This window comes from Malania oleifera, chromosome 3 (genome assembly GCF_029873635.1).
Source record: "Malania oleifera isolate guangnan ecotype guangnan chromosome 3, ASM2987363v1, whole genome shotgun sequence".
In the NCBI taxonomy this organism is placed as follows: Eukaryota; Viridiplantae; Streptophyta; class Magnoliopsida; order Santalales; family Ximeniaceae; genus Malania; species Malania oleifera.
In genome coordinates this window covers 64,149,963-64,171,999 of record NC_080419.1, presented here as the reverse complement: position 1 = coordinate 64,171,999, position 22,037 = coordinate 64,149,963, and the positions used below count along the sequence as shown (strand labels likewise).

The window sequence follows — 22,037 nt, the reverse complement described above, 5'->3', positions numbered from 1 at the left end:
CATAAAAGTAACTAAAAGAAACATAGCACTGAAAGAACAAAATGAAATACTTAAAAATCAACTAGAGACTTCAAAATCAGCTGAAAAAGAAAAGGACTTCTCAAGATTTGGTAAAGCTAAAAGTAAATGGTGAAAGCAAGAAGGAACTTGAAATAAGTAATCTTAAAAGTAAAATTGAGAATAAAGAGAAAATAATCTACAATTTTTACAAAAGGAAAGGAAAACTTTGAAAAGCTTATTGTTACTAAAAGAATGTCACTAGACAAAGAAGGAATTGGATTCAATGGAGTTGAAAACAAAAGGAAAAAGAATCTTTACATGGGGTACTTTGTTAAGGAATCCAAATACTATGCAAGCACATCCTCCACTAATGCTTATGAACACACTACTTGCTTCTAGTGCAAGAAAAAAGGACACATATAGTTTGAATGTCCATTTAAAAGAAAAAAATAAAATCAAGAAAGTATGGAGGGTAAAAGCTGAAACTAAACCTGAAACCAAAAAGCCTAAAAAGGTTTGGATGCCAAAGAGTAACACGTTGAAACCCTCTTGTAGGTATGCTTTAGGACCACTCCATCAAAAGAGAAATGGTACTTGGATAGTGTTCAAGACACATGACCAGAGACAAATCCAAGTTCACCACATTAATGCTTAAGGATGGTGGATATGTCACTTTCGGAGACAATGCCAAAGGTAAGATAATCGGTATTGGAAAAGTAGGTAAATATCCGTACTTGACTATTGATGAAGTCTTTCTAGTAGATGGATTAAAACATAATCTACTCAGCATTAGTCAACTAAGTGATAAAGGATTTTTAATAATCTTTAAACAAAACAAATGCATAGTTGAAAACAAAGATAAGAATAAAATCTTGTTCATTGCAAAACGAGTTAATAATGCGTACTGCATAAACTTTGAAAACTTGATTTCTCAAGAAGTCACTTGCTTGGCAGATATGAATGAAGCAAGCTGGCTGTGGCATAGGAGACTTGGACATGCAAGTATGGATTTACTTTCTAAACTAGCTAAGAAAAACTTAGTCAAAGGTCTACCCAGTCCAAGTTTGTAAAAGACAAAATCTGCAATGCATGCCAACTTGGAAAGCAAACTAAGACTAGCTTTAAAAGAAAAAAACATATTTCCACTAGTAGGCCCTTAGAGCTTATTCACTTAGATTTATTTGGTCCTACTAGAACTCAGAGTCTAGGAGGAAAGCATTATGCTTTTGTCATTGTTGATGACTACTTTAGGTTTACCTGGGTACTCTTCTTAGCCTCCAAAGATGAAGCTTGCAAGATGCTAATTAACTTATGCAAGAAGCTCCAAAACAAAAAAGGATATGGAATTTTAAATATTAGAAGTGATAAAGGAAGGGAATTTAAAAATAAAGAAGTTGATAATTTTTGTAATGAACATGGAAAAAATCACAATTTTTCAGCACCTAGAACTCCCCAACAAAATGGAGTTGTTGATAGGAAAAATAGGTCTCTTCAAGAAATGGCTAAAAACATGTTAAATGAACATAACTTACCAAAGTCTTTTTGGGCTAAAGCCGTAAATACGGCATGCTATGGTAATAAATAGAGTTTCCATAAGATCAAATCTAGACAAGACACCCTATGAACTATGGAAAAGAAGAAGGCCTAAATATATCTTATTTTCAGGTATTTGGATGCAAGTGTTTTGTGTTAAATGATAAAGATGACTTAGGAAAATTCGATGCAAAAACAGATGAAAGAATATTCTTAGGATATGCATTAAAAAGTAAGGCATTCAGAATCTACAACAAAAGAACACTCATAATTATAGAATTTGCTCATGTCGCATTTGATGAAGCAAATTCATTTACTAAATCAATTGACATTGAGGAAGTTGAAACAACACAAAAATGAGAAGACTTAGAAATTAAAGAAGTCAAAGATGAGAACAATGAATCAACGTCAAAAGACGAATCTACCGAAAAACCTGAACTACATAAAGAATGGAAATTTGCAAGAAATCATCTAAAAGATCAAATCATAGGAGAACCCTCACAAGGTGTATCTACTAGATATTCATTGAAAAATCTATGTAATCATTATGCATTCCTATCTCAAGAAGAACCAAAGAATATTGAAGAAGTTTTAAGTGATGATTCATGGATAGTTGCTATGCAAGAAGAGTTAAATCAATTTGAAAGAAATAAAGTATGGAAATTAGTTCTTAGACCCGATGATCATTCAATAATTGGAACAAAATGGGTATTTAGGAATAAAAAAGATGAAAATGGTATTGAAGTAAGAAATAAATCTAGACTAGTGGCTCAAGGATATAATCAAGAAGAAGGAATAGACTACGATGAGACCTTTGTTCCCGTAGCTAGAATGGAAGCCATGCTATTAGCACATGCATCTCACAAAAAATTTAAACTATACCAAAAGGATGTGAAGAGTGCATTCTTAAATGGATTCATAAATGAAGAAGTCTATGTGGCACAACCCCCAGGATTTGAGGATATCCACAACCTTGATCATGTGTTTAGGTTAACAAAAGTTTTATATGGGTTGAAACAAACCCCTAGGGCTTGGTATGAGAGGTTGAGTGGATTTTTACTAGAAAAGGGATTTTCTAGAGGAAAGATAGATAGCACATTGTTTATTAAAACTAAAAATAAAGATATGCTTATCATTCAAATCTATTTCAAAATGGGGAGAAAACTTTGAAAGCAAAATTGAGATAAAAAAAAGCAAAATATGAGATATGACTATGAAATGATGACATTAAATTGGTTATTACATCTGAAATTGACAAAGCATGATTCTAAGATTCAAACTGAGATATGTACATTGCTGACATTCATGATATACATGGCTGATATATTGATCTTGAAATAAATATGAACTTAAATTAATTCTGATAACATCTAATATTTCATTTTTCAAATATTGTTAAGAGTATGCATATTCTAAGGGGGAGCCTTCTTAAGGTTCACTCACTTTTGCAACTTATTTGTCATCATCAAAAAGGGGGAGATTGTTGGCCTAACAAGGCTTACGAATCTTATTTTGATGATAACAAATCAAGGAAACTTAACATGTTTGGTTAAGTAATGATGTTTCAGGTAACTCAAGTATCAAGATCAAGTAACTCAAGTGATAAATATCAAAGTGCTTGACAAAGTCTGTTGAAAGCTCGAACTTAATGTGACAATTTCATGAAGCTAAAGCTTAAAGTCAAACTCAATATGAAGAATGGAAGCTATACATGAAGACTCAATGATTAGAAGAGTCATAGTATTTAAGAAGTCTCATGTAAGTACTTCAAACATTTCAATATGAATGAATGAGGCTCTTAGGTTTCATTAAACCCCGGAAAATATTTTCAAAAATCTCAAAGCAATATGACATGTATAAAAGTTAACAAAAATTTTTTTTTGGAAACAAAAATTGTAAAAACATGTTGTTACACGATCAAGCGACTGAACTGTTCTGGTCAAGCGACTGACCTTTTTATGTTGAAATAAATTGGGAAGACAAAATAGGCCCAGTCGACTAACCCCATGAGTTCAGGTGACTGACCCTATTCTAACTTTGAAATTTTGCTAGATTTTAAAAGAACAGGCAACTGACCCCAATAGTCTAGTCAACTGAATTTCGTAAAATTCAAATTTAAGCAGCAAAGAAAAGTTTCCATATATATTGCTTGGCCCTCAAACTTTATGAAAACTTGGGAAACACTTCAAGTAATTTGGGGAATACGAAATTAAACTTTTTCCATCTATAAATACAGTTTATATCAAAGAATTAAAAAAATCAATACATACAATCAGCATTCAAGCATAATACTTTTCTACACTTCAAAAGCTATCTTGCTTAAACTCTTGCTTAAGTTTCTATTGAGAATTTACTAATTAAAGCCTTCGGTTCTTTGCATTTATACTGAGTTTCTCAATCTAAGAAAGAATCCCAGTGATAAATTCTTGAGCTTCATCTTTCTATATTGATTGTGATTGAAGTATATTGTGATATTCACTTGTAATAATCTGCTCTTGTTGAGAGAGTCTTTTTGTACACAAGAATTGTTCTTGTTTCTCTTGTTGTTTTCGACGGATCAGGATTGTTGAATCGTTGGACTACCGAGCGTGGGGTATCTCTTGGAGAGGAGGGCTCCATCCTACTAGAAGGAGTGTGTAAAAGGTTTGCTCCGCCCGGTTAAGGGAGTGGTATAGTGAAATCCTTGGGTGGTTTGCCTAAGGCGAGGACGTAGACAGGTATAGCTGAACCTCGTAAAATCTCGGTGTCTTTCTCTTCCCTATATCTTTTTAATTTTCTGCATATATAAATTGTGTGGGTGTTTACTTAATTGCTGGTAATTAAATAGTTATTGGGAATTGCGGAAACCTTGATTAAAGAAAGTACGTTGATTGCGGAAATCTTGATTAAAGGGAGTATGTTGATAAATATGAAAGCTCATTAACATACTTAAACTTAAGAAACTTATTTGATATCAAAATCTGATTTTTTGGAAGCCTACTGAAATTTTTATTTTGTTTCATATTGTGAAATCAAGCTTATCTTATTGATTGGATTGATATATTGAAAAATTGAGCTCCAAATATTGAAGTTTTGACCTTTATCATCATTCATTAATAAATACTAAATCTTGGATTGAGTGTTGTTCATTACAAATCAATAATACTTGTGTGATTGCTGAATATAAAAGAGTTGGAAAAGACTTAATAAAAAGATTTATAAAGAATTTTTCTTTAAAAAAAATTTAATTCACCCCCCTCCCTCTTGGAAGTGCACCTTACTTCTCATTATGATATAAATGTATTCTAGTAGCTTTACTATGGAACAATACTAGTATTTACGCGTTATGACGTATAAATTGTTATTATTATAGGGAGAGTTATAATATTGTATTAGTAATTATGTGTTGTTAGTATGAGATATATATATATATATTATTATCATAGTAGTATTTTTATTACAGATAATGTATTCTTATTATGATAACTATTATTATCACATGTTTTTGGTATTTTCAACTATATTCTATGTTTATATTTCGTATTGCGATATTTATCCCTTCTAGTATTTTTGCATTATTTTATTAAGTATTTTTGTGTGGGGGTGTACTTATGATTTCAAAAAAAGGGCATGTGCTTTTCAAGCTTTACGTGTCTTAGTTCTGAGGGATACTTTATTATAAATATACCATGTAAAAAATGCGAATATTTGAATGGCTTATTATTTTGCATGCATATTAGTATTTTGTAAATTTAAAAAGGGAGTAAAATAAAAAGACTATAAAATTTAATTTGGGATAATTGTCAATTAATTAGGTACCGTTCATAGAACAGGTGTGTAGGGGGTGCTGCTACCTTCCCCTCACATAATCGAACTCTCGATCCCTACTTTGTATACGCAGACTGATTCTATCCTTAAATGGGTAGTAATCACGTGTTCTAACCACACTCCAAAAGGTTAGTGGTGACTCCGACATCCAATTTTTCCAAATCATTTTTCATTTGCCCTCCTCCGGGCACCCTTGCTCTTGGGACGTCGCAACAGAAGTGATGACAGTTGTGCAATTTAAGAAGTTATTTATTGTCATATAGCAAAGGAGATGCCACCCCAAGCTTCTAAATGGTGAGAAAAGGCAAGTAAAAATGGAATTCTATATATATATATATATATATATCAAATATGAGACATACAACACATAGAAGATGAGAATGTTCAAATGAAACTGAAGCATAACCATATTGTTCCTAGAATTTCATCCAATAATAAACTGGCTTCACAAGCAAACTTACATTCACCATCACTATCAATCTCACACTCACCACCACATATTTTCTTTTGATGATTATTCAAGAATAACATAGGTGTTCTTGATGAAAGATCATTATAAGTTGTTTTCAAATCTTTATTGGCAGAGATCCACACTCAATTGGAGCTAGGATTCGAATTGTCTCGTCAAATAATGCCTTAAAAGTACTTTCTATTTCTTTTAATGATTTTAGGGAATAAGGCACATCTGCACATATCATTATTCCCGTGTCTCTACATCACAATAAAATGGTGCAGCAGAACATGAATCAAAACTTGAAGTTGCTTGTGTTCTAATATCTCAAATGTCTACACCAAAAATCTATTGGGATGATGCTATTCTAACTAGCATCTCATTCACACCAACCTTCTTCAGTTCTTCATAATCAAAAGTCCTTTTTCTGCATTATTTCCATCTCAAGATCCATTTTTCCCTTGCTTTACATATCTAGGTCGCATAAGGCTAGTTTTATGCCTTAGGAATGGTTTTAAATAGTGGCTGCAACTATTATATGATGCTGTCTTATAATGGTTTTTTGGGTCCTTGATACTAGCACACCGCTAAATCGTTGGGAAGAAAAATCACAGCCATAGTGCTTTTTTGGACTGCTACTGGGACATAACAGCCACCACAGCCGTTACGTAACCGCGACAAAGTGAGGCCTTCTCATGAGATTTTGAAGAAACTGAAGAGAACCAGCATTTTTACTGCGAGAAACTTATTTTGGCTGTGAGATTCCGCTTGGTTGTGCAAGATTTCAAAGAAACTGAAATGAAACTGCATCTATACTGCAAGCAAGTTACTGTTTATTTATTATGTTACTGTGAGACATAGAAAAAAGCTGAAACAAAAGTGCATCTGTTCATAGAGAAGTTGGATGTTTGCTGCAACACTTTTAGAAGTTAAAAGAGAAATGGGTGCTACCAGCAACTTCATATTTTGGAATTTTCTTGAGGGATTGACTATTTCTGCCATGTTATTGTTCCTGTCAGCATCTTTTCATGTTTTATACTGATATTTTTGGAGTTCTGTGTGAGAAATTGACTGCTAGGTCTGCAAATTGGGAAATTTTTTAAGAATTACAGGAAAAGATGACCTAGAAATGAAAGCATGCTTGTAAGCACTTGGTAAGGTTACGTACTTGGTGCTGGTATGTGTTTTAATCCCTTGAAAATTAATTTAATGTTTCTTATCTAATAAGCTTGTTAATTTGCACTAGATCCAATATCTTTCCCATTCTTGCTCTCTTAAAAAAATAATTATAATAACGGCAATTGCCTTGCTCCGTAGCATCAAATCCTGGTTTTTTTTCATTTTTCTCCCCTTATCATTGCCTACCCATCCACTCCAAGAAAACAAATGAAGAGAAGAAGAAGAAGAATAGAATGAGCCACTGTGACACATTTGATTACCAAGTAGCTTGCGACTCTCAAATGATTGAACTTATTGTATTTTTTGAGTTTGATGGTATTTCAAACCCACTATTTCTTAGATTGGTTAGTTAACATGGAAAACTATTTTGATTGGCATGAATTTTCTGACCACCAATGCGCGTCCACTTTGCTAAATGTAGACTTACTGGATTGGAAAAGGATTGAAAAGGATATATGTTATTTTGGAGAACAAAAAACTTGGTCCAAACTCTAAAATGAAATATCTTTTAAAAGATAAATATGTCCCATTTTCTTATTGGAGACAACTAGTGGACCAATTGTTCGACCTTAAACAATTGTCTTCTAGCATGTGAATATTTTGCTGAATTTAAGGAATAGATGAAAGCACAAAGATTGCCACCCTGTTCAAAAAAGGGCTAAGATAAAAAATAGTCAACCAAATGACTCCTATCGCTTTATCTGAGGTTTATAACATAGCTCCGCACGTTGAGAGATTTCTCCCAGTTTCCAAAACAAGAACATCAACTTTCATGGTAGGAGCTTCATCAACCTAGAGCAAGTTCTAAGTGGAAAAATGATGGCCATAACCTTGTCCAAAATGATCTAGAGACAACTGAATTTGTTCAAGATGATTACCGAAGTATTTCAAGTTCTATGAATGATTGAGTAGTTGAATATCATGACTATATTAAATTGGCATATTGTTAGTGCATAATTTCCAAACCCTTTAATTGATTCCTTCTAGGAAGTGAGCAATAGTTCTTTCCAAGATAAGACTATAGACTCGTTTTGGTGACCTTGGGCATAGTTGATGTTACCAGCAGGCCGGAAACAGACCTTGACTTGCCATTAGACTTAGATGCTGAGAGTTGCAATGAAATCAAATATGAGTTGTCAACTAGTAACTACAAAGATTAGAATGTTTGTCAATGAGTCAAGTTTTGAACCACAATTGGCCACTAAACCAACAACTACAACAAGCCTTAAGTCCCACTAAGTGGGGTCAGCTACATGAATCCTTCTCTGCCACTCCTAATCCAATTAATGAGCAACAACTATTTGCTCTAGACTTTATTCAAGATTCTTTAGTTGTTGAACCTATTAAAAGAAGTCCCCTTGAGATGATTTCTTCTTCATCCATTGAAGATGTTCTCCCATCACCAACTTCTTTATTTCCACACATTCTTTAACCAAATCTGGTGAAACATTTCCTACCAATTTTGAATATTGACCTAATGCATATTAACTTGATCCATCATTGGATTTGGATATTAAATTAATTTCTTGTTTGGATGACCTGTTACATAACATACTTTATCAAAGGATTTGGGAGCCTCCTATGCTTGCAAGTGGCTTCACGAGAACAGCTAGTGCTTCTCAACTTCAAGCTTTTATGTTGTTGACATCAGTGTAATCATACATAAACCATGATATGGATGATTTGAAGCTTTTGAGTTATGAGTCTTTAGTTTGAGTATCTCTTTGTGAATCTCCTATTATGCTAGAGAATGATAATTTTTATGCTAGTTCTTCATTTTTCTAATTGGTTGAAGTTGTTCCAGATTGTTGAGTTGTTGCTACTACAGCATTGTAAAACTCAAGGTCGAGTTTTCTCAAACACTGAGAGTTTGATAGAAAATAGTTCGTGGATAGTTCTAGATGATCAAATTTTATTTGAAGATTTAAGATTTGGGGATTTTATATTTTCTTGAGAATATTTGTTTATTTTAGTAGTTTTGAATTACTTCAGGGTTATTTAATGAATTTTTATTGTTTTGGAATTTGAAGTTATTTTGTAGTCTTTAATAGTTTTTACTTTTAGGGTTTCTTACTTGCATATAAATATAAGCATATGATGGAAGAATAAGCAGCTTTTCAATGATTGAGTTTGACATTAATTTATCTCAGAGCAGCCTCTCTCCCTCTCCCTCTCGTCTATTTTTTCTCTCCCTCTCCCACATGTCCATCCTCTCTCTCCCTCCTCAATCTCCTTCTTCCACTTTTCTTGTTCTTCCTCCCTTCTTTTTCATCCTCCTATTTTTTCTTCTTCCTTCTGCTTCTTCCCTACTCCTCTGTCTGTTTCTCTCTATGTTCTGTTACATTTTCTGTTCTGTTTCTGTTTCTAACTCAGTTCAGTTCTGCAGCTGTTTCTCCCTTCTCCTTTCTTTCTTCTTGTCTTCGTTCTACCGCTCAATTCTCTATCTCTGTTTCTGTCCTACATTGCTTACTCATACTCCTCACTCTTCATTATTCTTAATGATTGTTCAACCCAAACATTTGCATTTTCAAGGGAATTCGACAAAGGGATTCCCACCTTATGTCCCTTCTTTTCCTCTTCATTATGGAAGTACAAAGTAAGGGGTTTTGAGAAGGGGAGGAATCTTTTTGAACATGTGTTGCTTTTGCAGTTATTTGGTGCATTTGGTTAAAGCATAATGCGAGAATCTTCATTGGTTCTTAGTCCTGCTAAGTTGATTTCAAGTATGGTAATTTTCAATTTTTTTTTATATTCTGGCACTGGACTTTTTAAACAAGTTTCTCTCGGTGACTTGAAGAGATTAGAGAGTTTTGCTTCATTAATTTTGTCATGTCATTATTTACTTTGTTTTGTCTTTTATTTCTTATGTACTTTTCTTTGCTTGAGGATTCCTCATCCTTGTTTGTATCTTTCATCACAAAATACATTCTTTCTTCAATAGAAAAATGTGGGGCAACAATTCGGCTACTCCAAAGGTTGGGTTTTAGGGTGAGATATCAAGTTACTAGATAACAAAATATTCATTAATAGCTAAAATGATACAATGGACGGACAATAAGCCATTCTCTGCCAAATAATTAATAATAATTAAAATTTTTAATCCCTTTTAGTGTCGGACAGTGTTAACCCACAACAAACCCCTATCGAATGAGCCTAGAAAGAAGCAAGAGAAGTAACTTTCTCTCAAAGAAAATTCGAAGGAGTCTTCTGATCCTTGAAATTTCTCACATTCTTTCAGGCCAAAGTAATAATAATTACGATAACTGCCTTTTAATCCCTTTGAGTGTTCAGACAGTGTTAACCCACAACAAATCACAACAGAATAAGCCTAGAAAGAATCAAGAAAAAGTAACTTTATCCCAAAGAAAATTTGAAGGAATCTTCTGATCCTTGAAAATTTTCACATTCTTTTCAGGCCAAACAGTCCAAAAAATATGGCATACTGGACTCTTCTCAAAAATCTCAAAATCTCACTAGCTAAAAAGCATACACATTTTTCAGGGCCACCCATACCTCTCCAAAATTTATTATAAATAAATAAAGTCCCCCACTGTATGTCGCCAACCAACAATGGAGAAAACAATGAGCACTAGACTCATTTGACTCACAACACAGTACACACACATCTGAGTTGAGGTCCTCACAAGATCTCCTTATCTGAAGTAACTCATTCATATTAATCCTGTTGAGAACTGAAATCCAGATGAAAGCATGAATCTTACTAGGAATTGAAGGTTTCAAAATATGAGCAAAAAGAGACTATTATTCAAGTTTTCAATCAAATACCTAAGTGGTTTTGAAAATTAACGGTAGAAAAAACACTTAATGTGGAGACAGTATTATTGCAGGGATGGATAGAAAAGAAATGGGTGGGCTCATTGTCTGGTTCGAGGTAGCTATGCTTACCTTTGAAAATTTATTGCCAAGGGATAGGATTTTTTCTTTGGTACCACTACCATCAATTTAGGGGATTGTAGCAAGGAATGGAGTGCAAGATCAAGTTAGAAGGGGTCTGACTAGCAATGGGGACTCTTTTAATACAATCTTTCCATGATGTTCCTTTTTTGGAAGTTAAGGCACAGGTCAACAAGATTTTCATTGGAGAGAAATTTTGAGGTCTGAAGCTCTCGACAAGGTAGCCTTTATCACTTAAAAAACCACATGATAGCACATTTTAACCATTGAAATCTGCAAAGGAGCTCATCAATGCTTAGTCATTGTTAGTGTGAGTACGACTAATCTCTTATTTTCTCATCCAATTTCATTTAGCTGACTTTTTCTTTGGGAGTTTCTGTATAGCATGTTGGGTGTTTCTTGATTTTGCATTAAGACCACGTTGGGTAATCGGCAATGAGACTGGAATTGCAAGAAGAATTTAAGTGAGTAGTTTGGATGCCAATGTTTGGTAGATAGGTTGCAGGACAAGGATGGTATTTTTTATTTGTTGACATGGGATTAATTGATATAAAAAGGTAAAATCAAAACCAATTGCTCTCTAGAAACAGAAAAGCATTTCCAATCCTCCTTGGGGATCCCATTCCTATTCCTAAGCCGAATGGCATTCATATATCATGTGCAGCCCTCATTCTCGCTACATCATTTGTGTTTGCAAACACACAACTCTCTCAAATTGGAATGCTTTCCTTAATCCATCACTTCAGTTGTGTTCAGAAAACATGGCCTTGGGTCCAAGACAGAGGAGCTTCTTGCTGAGCAAGACTTTTGGAGGAGAATCAAACAAAAAGTCTTGGAACTCCATCATACATCCCTCATGCTGTCTTTGGGCTTCTCTGGATAAAGCGACATCATAAAGCATTAGATGTTGAAAAATTACCCTTCAAAAACTTCAGAGAAAGACAGGTCACAACCCTTTATTCTTGAGAAGAAACATTCTTTTAGCTCGAGTGTTTTGGACAGTGTAAATTCTCTTGATAAGTTAAGCGCATAGGTAGCAGTGTTTCTCCCATGTATTTATGTAATTGTGCCTTTTATACTTTGAGGATGTGCTACTTAGCATCTTACCAGAAATGGTGTAATACACTTTAACTTAAAAACATATATTGAGAAAGAGTTAAATTGGAAGGATATATGAGGATGTCGTAAAGCCCACCATTTTGGATTAATATGAACTAAAAGAAATAGAATCACAAAAGTTAACAACTATACCTGAAGGCAAATGAAATAAGCAAACCAGGGAACAAAATATCCCCAAAGCCAATCATATCGTATCCACCCCAAGGGTCAAACAACCGGGGAATTCTCAAAAGCATGGGAATGGCTTCTCCACCACTATTATCACCACGAGCAACCTGCAAATAAAAAATAAAAGATGAATTAAATAATCATGATATAAATAAACGCAAACAAAGTTGGAAGGACGGCAAGATCAAAAGTGTCTAACAGGTGTAGTTTTAAATTCTTGCTCAAAAAGAAGCTTGAACCCAAAACTCATCCCAACCTTACATAATTTTTTGCTAGAAAAAGGAAAAAAAGAGACTATTAAGAGAATAGAAAAGTACAAAATAGGAGAAAGAAGAAATCCTCAGAAAATAAATAAACTAAAAGAAATAAAAATCAAACAGCACTGCCCACCAGTCACACCGTAAATCTGAAAATGTCAATACTCTGAAACAAACAGCAGCAAAAGCCCACAACAAGGCCAAATACTGAATCCTATCCCAAAGCAACAACAAGGACATCTTCGTTCCCATGAGTATACATGCCTTCTTCTTCAACTGAATCCCCCCACAAAACAGAAAAAACCCACACCTCCACAATGCTGAACCATCTCTGCGCCTCTCAAATCAAGAAAAAGAGAGCCATCCTCCAACGACTCTTGTCACCAATTTGCTCCAAAAAAACTAAATAATTCCACACCATCCATAAGAAAGAGCAATGAAGAAACATGTGAGAAACAAATTCTGAGTTGTCCAAACATAAGCAACATAAGGCAAGATCAGGAGATAAAGCCTTAAAAGGCCTCCTACTCTGCAACAGATTGTCAATGTTAACTCTACTACAAACTAGTAACCAAATAAAATCCTTAATAGCATCTGCGCCCTCCAACCAACATGGCATATGTGCCCCCTAGAGAACATGGCCCAAATGCACTATAGCAATCAAATCCCGAGGCCTTCTAGAAAAGTGTAGCTATAAGGCCCTTTAACCAACAATGCAAAAGCTCACAACTGTCCATCCCACCAGTTGCAGTCTCCAACCACGTTCCCACCACTCATATCAGAGGGACCTCCAGGGTTCCAATGAAGTCCCCTGAGCAACATTAATAATTCCCTGTTTGCATGAACAATACATTCTAGAGTCTCAGGTGTTTAATCCCCATTCAAATGATCGACTATTCAGCAATTCAATGGTACCCACAAATGCTGGCCATGTGCATCTCGAGTTTACTTTGTCATATGACTTGAATGTGACAAAGGGAAAAGGAATGTATAAGGCTTAACATCTAATGGTAAATCCAAGAATAAATTCTACTAAAAACCAACCAAACATCCCAATCCAAAAAAGAAGCCAAGACCTTTACATTTCACCCAACCTCCTCTTCAAGAATACCTCCTCAACACAATCCACATAGAGTCTAAACAACAAAGAAGAATCTGGACAAGCTGACGTCAAAATTAAGCCATAAAAATTTGCTGCAGAGCTCGTGCCAAGTTCTTAGTTTTTAGTTACTGAGCTAGCAAGTTGCTCCGTGCCTTTGGAGTATTAATCTAGACATTTCCTAAACACATACATTGACCAGGGTCGCATCCCCCATCTCCCCCCCCCCCCCCCCCCCACCCCTCTCCCAAAAAAAAAAAAAAAAATCACACACACACACACAAGTGAGAGGGTTTGAAAGAATTGATTTTTGTGTAGTTAAGGCAGAGTAGGGGCCTGCCAAGAAAAAAGCGGGCCATCAACTCAATTTCATTGAAGGCCATGCTATTTCTCCCACCAGATGCAACAAAAAAAAGAGCCAAACCCAACATTTTCCTTTTTCCACCTGGAATTCTTCCTTTTTCATACTCGATGTTACATCCATGATAAGATGTGTAGCATGATCATCGATGGAGGGAGTTGCACTAACGTAGCTAGTACCACATTAGTAGAGAAGTTGGGGTTGCAATGCATAAAACATCCTAGGCCTTGCAAACTTCAATGGTTGAATGAGTGTGGGGAGGTTAGGGTGAATAAGCAAGTGCTAATTGTATTTTCAATTGGAAAATATTTTGATGAGATTTTATGTGATGTCGTCCCTATGCATGCTAGTCACATCTTATTAGGCAGGCCATGACAATATAAATGACGTGTCACTCATGATGGGTTCAAGAATAGGTGTTCCTTTATAAAACATGGGTGAAGTGTGACCCTTGTACCATTGACTCCTAAGCAAGTGTATGAAGATCAAGTGAGATTGAAAAGAGCAAATGATGAGAAAAACAAAAAAGAGGGTGAGAATAAAACAAAAGAAGAGGCAGAGAGCATTGAAAAAAAAGAGAGGAGAGAAAATGAGGGCAAGAAAGGAGCTGAAATTAGAAAAAAAAAAGTGGTAAAAATGAGGGAAAAACAGCGAGAGAGGAAAAAGTGAGTTTGTATGCAAAAGAAAAAGAGTATAAGAAAGCTTTTTATGCACAAAGACCTTTAGTTGTACTCATGTACAAGGAGGCATATTTGATCACTAACGAAATCACCTCTTCCTTGCCTAGTGTTATTGTTTCTTTGCTGCAAGAATACAAGGATGTCTTTCCTGTAGACGTGCCCAATGGTTTGCCACCAATTAGAGGAATTGAGCATCAAATTGACTTCATCTTCAGGGCTACGATTCCCAACCGTCCGGCCTATAGGAGCAGCTCTAAGGAGACTAAGGAACTTCAAAGACAAGTTGAGGAGCTGCTAGCCAAGGGGCATGTGAGGGAGAGCATGAGTCCGTGCGCAGTACCCGTGATATTGGTACCGAAGAAAGATGGATCATGGAGGATGTGCGTGGACTGTAGAGCCATCAATAAAATCACTATAAAGTATCGTCATCCTATCCCTAGACTAGATGACATGTTAGATGAACTGCATGGCTCCTACACCTTTTCTAAAATTGATTTAAAAAGTGACTACCATCACATAAGAATGAAACCGGGTGATGAATGGAAAATTGCATTTAAGACAAAGTACGGTTTGTATGAATGGATGGTTATGCCATTTGGTCTCACCAATGCACCTAGTACTTTCATGCGCTTGATGAATCATGTGTTGCGTGCATTTATAGGCAGATTTGTTGTTGTCTACTTTGACGACATCCTAGTGTACAGCAAGAATCTTAATGATCACTTGGATCATTTGAAAAGTGTACTGGATGTTCTTAAAAAAGAAAAACTGTTTGCTAACTTAAAGAAATGTAATTTTTGCATGGAAAAAGGTCATTTTCTTGGGTTATATAGTGAGTGCTAAAGGCGTAGAAGTGGATGAGGAAAAGGTGAAAGCAATAAAAAATTGGCCAACACCTAAATCTATGACTGATGTACGTAGTTTTCATAGGTTGGCTAGTTTTTATAGGCGGTTTGTGAGAGATTTTAGCACCATTGCTGCACCTTTAACTGAAGTGATAAAAAAGAACGTGGGGTTTAAATGGGGTAATGCAAAAGAACATGCCTTTAAAATGCTTAAAGATAGGTTATGTTCTGCTCCATTGCTGCTTTTACCTGATTTCAATAAAACTTTTGAGATTGAATGTGATGCCTCGGGGATTGGTATTGGAGCTATTTTGATGCAAAATAAGTGTCCCATTGCATATTTTAGTGAAAAGCTCAATGGGGCAGCATTGAACTACTCCACGTATGATAAAGAACTGCATGCCTTGGTGAGGGCATTGGAGACGTGGCAACACTACTTGTGGCCTAAAGAATTCGTGATCCACTCTGATCATGAATCATTAAAGCATTTGAAGGGACAAGGTAAGCTAAATCACCGCCACGCCAAATGGGTAGAGTTCATCGAAACCTTCCCATATGTCATTCAGTACAAGTAGGGGAAAGAGAATGTCGTGGCTGATGCATTTTCTCACAGGTATGCCTTAATTACTACACTTAGCACTAAGCTATTGGGTTTTGAGTACATAAAGGGTTTATATGCTAAAGATTCTGATTTTGCTAATGTGTATGAGGCATGTAATAAAGTTGTGTTTCATAAATTCGATAGGAATGATGGATATTTGTTTAGGGAGAATAGACTTTGTGTGCCTAACTGCTCCTTAAGAGAATTGCTTGTGCGAAAGTCACATAGCGGGGGTTTGATAGGACAGTTTGGGGCATAAAAGACTTTAGATATTCTGCATGAACACTTCTTTTGGCCACATATGCGTAGAGATGTAAAAAAAGTGTGTTCTAGATGCATTTCATGTAAACAAGCTAAGTCTAAGGTCTTACCTCATGGCCTTTATACTCCTTTGCCTGTGCCTAGTGAACCTTGGGTAGTCATTTCAATGGATTTCATATTAGATTTGCCTATGTCCAAAGCGGGTATGGACTCTATATTTGTGGTGGTTGATAGATTTTCTAAAATGGCACATTCTATTCCTTGCCATAAAACTAATGATGCCACAAATATAGCCAATTTATTTTTTAGGGACATTGTGCGATTGCATGGCATTCCTATGACAATTGTGAGTGATAGGGATGTTAAATTCCTTAGCTACTTTTGGAAGGTTTTGTGGGGAAAGTTAGGAATTAAGCTATTGTTTTCTACTACTTGTCATCCTCAAATCGATGGTCAAACCGAAGTAGTTAATCGGACTTTAGCTACCTTATTGCGTGCGGTCATTCAAGGAAATTTAAAATCATGGGAAGAATGCATACCACTAGTTGAGTTTTCTTATAATAGAATTGTGCATGTTTCTACTAATTTTTCCCCATTTGAAATTGTTTATGGTTTTAATCCTTCGACTCCATTGGATTTGATGCCGCTACCTGTGAATGAGATAACTAGCTTAGACGGACGAGACAAGACTAACTTGGTGAAGAGGATCCATGAACAAGCACGGTAGCACATTGAAAAGAAGAACCGACAATATTCATCTCAAGCTAATAAGGGGTGCAAGTTCGTTACTTTTGAACCGGGAGATTGGGTATGAGTGCACATGAGAAAAAAGAGGTTTCCTACTAAAAGGAAAACAAACCTACACCCGAGGGGTGATGGACCTTTTCAAGTGTTAGAGATCAACGACAATGTATACAAGTTGGATCTGCTAGGTGAGTATAAGGTCAATGGAACTTTCAACATTTCTGATTTATCCCCATTTGATGAAGGTGATGATTCGAGGACGTATCCTTTTAAGGAGAGAGGGAATGATATGAACCAACAAGCTCCGATTGCACGGGATGATCTGCACATGCCAAGCGGGCCCATCACAAGAGCTAGAGCTAAGAAGGTCAAGGAGGTCACGCAAGGACTAATTGAGAAGTTGCTTGAGCAAGAGTCAATGAGGGTCATGGACACTAAAGAAAAGGACTTTCTTGAAGAGCCTAAGATAGTAAATTGTCTAAAGACGCGTGGAGCTGGAACCTTAAGCCAATAAGGGCTGTTAGGGGAATTTTTATGGGCTAAATAGTAGGCCAATTGTGTCAATTAAGCATGGCATGTGACTTGCACATGTTTCATTAAATGACATGGCATGTGACTTGCACATGTTTCATTGAATGACATGGCATGCATAAGGTCATGTGGGGCTATTTTATTGGCCAAATTGATGTCATAGCCTATTTATATTGGCCAAACTGATGTCATGGGTTTCTTTCATTTTCTATAAGTAGCCAACTCTCTGTTGTATTAGAAAGGAATATTTTTTTGGCTGAATACAATTCCAAGTGAGGTTTATTTCTCTTCAAGTTCTTCATTGAACTTTCACTGAACTTATCAAAGGTGCTACCTTTGTGGCGTTCATCCATTAATTTGATATTCTTGGTTTGTGCTTCACGTCAAGCAATAGGTCAAGGATCCACTACCATGTCGAATCTTATTTTGGGTTTGGGGTTTTGATAAATATGATTTGGGGTCTCCAAACATTCATTCTTGGGACGTTCATTCTTGGGGATTCGCATCAGACCTAGATTTATTTTTTTGTTACAGGTATGAATATTTGAACGTATTTACTCATTTCTACCAAGAAATAAAAACTCGGTTTGGCATTGTTATTCAAATTTTTTGATTTGATAATGCACTTGAATTTGTTCAAAATTAGCTTCAATCATTTTGCTTAGCCTAAGGGATTATTCATCAACATAATGTATACACATACCCCACAACAAAATGGAGTAGCACAAAGAGAAAACAGACATGTACTCAACATAGCATGATATCTCCTCTTTGTTATGCATGTTCCTAAAACGTTTTGGATTGATGCTCCTTTTATAGCTTGTTTTTTTCCTACTAGGATGCCCCTCTAGTGTTCTAGAGGGGCAAATAATACCCTTCTCCATCATGTGTCCAAAATCATCCATGTTCTCTGCCATGCCTTGTGTCTTTGGTTGCACATGTTTTATTCATGTTCCACATACTGGGCAAGAGAAGTTCTCTCCTCATGCTCTTAAAATGTGTCTATGTCGAGTACTTGAGAACTCGGAAAGGTTATAGATGTTATGATCCCCACACTTGCAGGAAATATGTTAGTGCAAATGTCACCTTTCTTGAAGGGACTCCTTATTTCTTTAGGGCAAGGTCCTCCTTGGATGAATCTATTTTGAGTCCATCAATGATTTTTGATTCCCCTCCATGGGCTAATCCTTCAATTCCTTCCCTTATCCCTCTCCAAAAATCTTCTGCTTCTCTTCAAATCCATCAAATACAAACAAAGATACATTAATGGTTTATGAACAAAGGAAAGCAAGCACAGACAACACTACCACCATGTAGCCACCTCTTTTACCCATCATTATTTCAACTTCTAGTATTGAAGATCCATCCCAATGTGACTTGCATTTGCCTATTCCTCACCGAAAAGGCACTCGAACATGTACGCAACCCGTAGTTACTTATCCTATTGCTCCTTATGTTTCAATTCTTCACCTTCCTAGTCCTACATTATTTTGCCTTGTCTATTTCCTTTGGTTTTGTTCCTTGCATGCTGAAGCGCTTGCCAACCCTGAGTGGAAGCATAAAATGGATATAGAAATGGATACTTTGACCACTCAAGGGACATGGGCCTTGGTGGATCTACCTCCCGATAATGCTTAGGTGCTCTATTGAACTTCTTAAGGCTTGATTGGTTGCCAAGGGGTACACCGAAACAGATGGTATTGATTATTTTGAAACCTTCTCGCATGTTGCTCGACTAAATTTTGTTCATGTGTAGATCTCATTGGCAATTAATTTTGATTGGTCATTTTGCATGTGAAGAATGCCATTCTATGTGGAGATTTACAAGAAAAGGAATGCATGGAGCAACCTCCTAGGTATGTTGCTCAGGAGAGGATGGTAAAGTATGTAGATTGCATAAGGCCATTTATGGTCTTAAGTAGTCTCCTCAAGCCTATCTGAACAAATTTAGTATTGTGATCTCTACATTTGGCTTCATTCAATGCTATTCTGATCATTCAGTCTTTGTCTGCAAAACAAAGGTGTGTATGGTACTTCTAGTTGTTTATGTTGATGATATCATCATCACCGGTGGAGACCAGAGCGGGATTATAGATGTCAAGCTATGGCCTCAAGCTAAATTTCAAATTAAGGACTTGGGTACTCTGAGTTACTTTCTTGGTATTCAAATTGTACAATGTAGGAAAAGGCTGAGGCTATCTCAGTGAAAACATACCTTGCACTTGCTAAGTGAGACTAGTTTGTTAGAAATTAAACCAACTAATACTCCTATGGATCCTAACACGAAGCTATCTAGGGATGTTGGACCAAAATTTGAAGACAAGCATCGATATAGGTAGTTGGTTGGTAGGTTAATCTACTTGACTGTCACTAGACCTGACATATCTTTTCGCAATAGGGGTGGTGAGTTAGTTTATGGAAAGACCCAAACAACCACATTGGGATATTGTTTTTAGGATTTTGTGGTATCTCAAAGGCTCTCCCGAAAAAGGTTTGATTGATATATAAGTGTAATAAAAATAGTGAAATCATGGGATACTCTGACACAGATTGGGTTGGCTCTATTGATGATCGAAGGTGTACTACTGGTCATTGTACATTTGTGGGATGTAATCTTATTACCTAGCATAGCAAGAACCAAACTACTCTAGCAGGATCTAGTGTTAAAGCAGAATACCCAGCTATTGCTCATACTTTGAGTGAGCTTATGTGGCTAAGATCTCTCATGTCAAATATGGGGTTTTCAGTAACGAAGTTAATGGATATGTTTTGTGATAACCAAAATGCCATTTATATCACTAGCAATCCAAAATTCCATGAAAAGATGAAGCACATTGAATTTGATTGTCATTTTGTGAGGCATGTTGTATTGAAGTAGGTTGTGAGGACTTCTTTTGTCAAGTCTACAAATTAGCTAGCCATTGTTTTCACAAAGCCTTTATTTACACCTACCTTGTCTAATGGTTGTAACAAGCTGGGATTGAATGATATTTATACACCTCCAACTTGAGAGGGGGTGTTAGAAGAGAATAAGTTATTTCACAAATTAGGTTGTGTGAGTGGGGTTTTTGTCCTCAAAGACTTTTCTTGTTAATTAATATATAAGAGGGCAGACCTGGAGCTGTATGTAAGTCTCTAGGAAACTTCCGCCTCAATCTTTCTCTTTCTTTTTTCTTTTCTTCTCTTCTTCTCTCCTCCATCTCTAACTTTACAACAAGAATTCTTCCCACCTTCTTCTTAGACACTTATAAACCTACTCGATAAGTTTGTGACATTCCCCATGTTTAGCTCCAATAACTTTCCTTCAAGAAATGGATTTCTCATATATATATCTACAATGCCATTTACCAAAGTCCTATTATCATTTAAACAACATGTGCATGATATAAATTGTTGACCCACAAGGTAAAGTGGTTATCTGACATAGCACCAAAGCTGGTTGCCAGGAGGTCCTAGGTTCTAGTCTTGTTGCCCGCAACTATTATTTGTTTATTAAGAATTACCCTATTTCTTATAATGGATGTTGTTTGTTGTTTGTTTCTCTCCCCACGTGCTTCCGGGCTGCACGTGCAGGGGAATGTTAAGGCCTGATATACACTGTTGGACCACATTCTAACAACTTAAGCTTTTGGGTGAAGTGGTAATCTAACACACCTAAAACTCCCAAACCACACACTTAAGAAGGTAAGTAAGGTCAGAGTACTCATCTCATCAAATGATATTTAAAAATATCACCCTCATTGTCTGACAAGAATACAACTTAAATACATTCAAGCCCTCTAGAAACCAAACAAGGAATAAGGAAGATGGACATAAAAGAATAGAAATAACTTGAATAGGGTCAATCTTCTCCCCTTAGATAGCAACCTTCTCAACCCAGCAAACCTCTTCTCAAGTTTATCAAACACAGGCTTCTACACACCATTTTCCTTGTGCTTAGCACCCAAAATCAGCCCCAGATGAGTGATGGGAAGGGATCCATGGGCAGGTGGTAAAATATCTGCCACACTCTGCCCTATCTGACAACCCTTCCCCTGCTCTATCCAACGGGAACAATTACACTCCTCCCTGGGTTTAACCTCAGCCCACCCAAAAGTAGCTTCAAAAGGCAAGGGAATACATCTAAAATTCAAAATTTGATCCTCAGCTGCAAACAAAAAAAATAATGGTATCATCCGCAAATAACAGATGAGCTACTCTCACTGCTTCTCCCCTATAGTCCAGTGATTTCATCGATGAATAAAATTATCAAATGAATTGTAATTACAATTGAAACGATTGAAAAAGAGATAAGAATTAATATATGTTCTAAAGTGGAAAATATCATGAAAAATATTAATTTGGTCATTCTATTTGAAACAGACCTTAGCATGAATTCTACCACTGCTGAATACCAACCATGGCATTAAAGATATTCAGTTCAAAAACTGAATTTCTTTTGATTTTGTAACTCTTTTTTTTTTTTTTTGCAAAGTATCCTGTACAT

The 22,037-nt window shown here is 36.0% G+C and overlaps 1 protein-coding gene across 2 annotated transcripts in view; it reads right to left on the bottom strand.

Annotated features, from left to right (window-relative positions):
• LOC131150887 (signal peptide peptidase-like 2) overlaps positions 1-22,037 on the bottom strand; it is a 118,459-nt gene that overhangs the window by 48,072 nt on the left and 48,350 nt on the right. For both annotated transcript variants that reach the window (XM_058101945.1, XM_058101944.1), the window contains exon 11: positions 12,137-12,279. In XM_058101945.1, the coding sequence (XP_057957928.1) occupies positions 12,137-12,279 (143 nt within the window). The remainder of the gene's footprint in view (positions 1-12,136; positions 12,280-22,037) is intronic.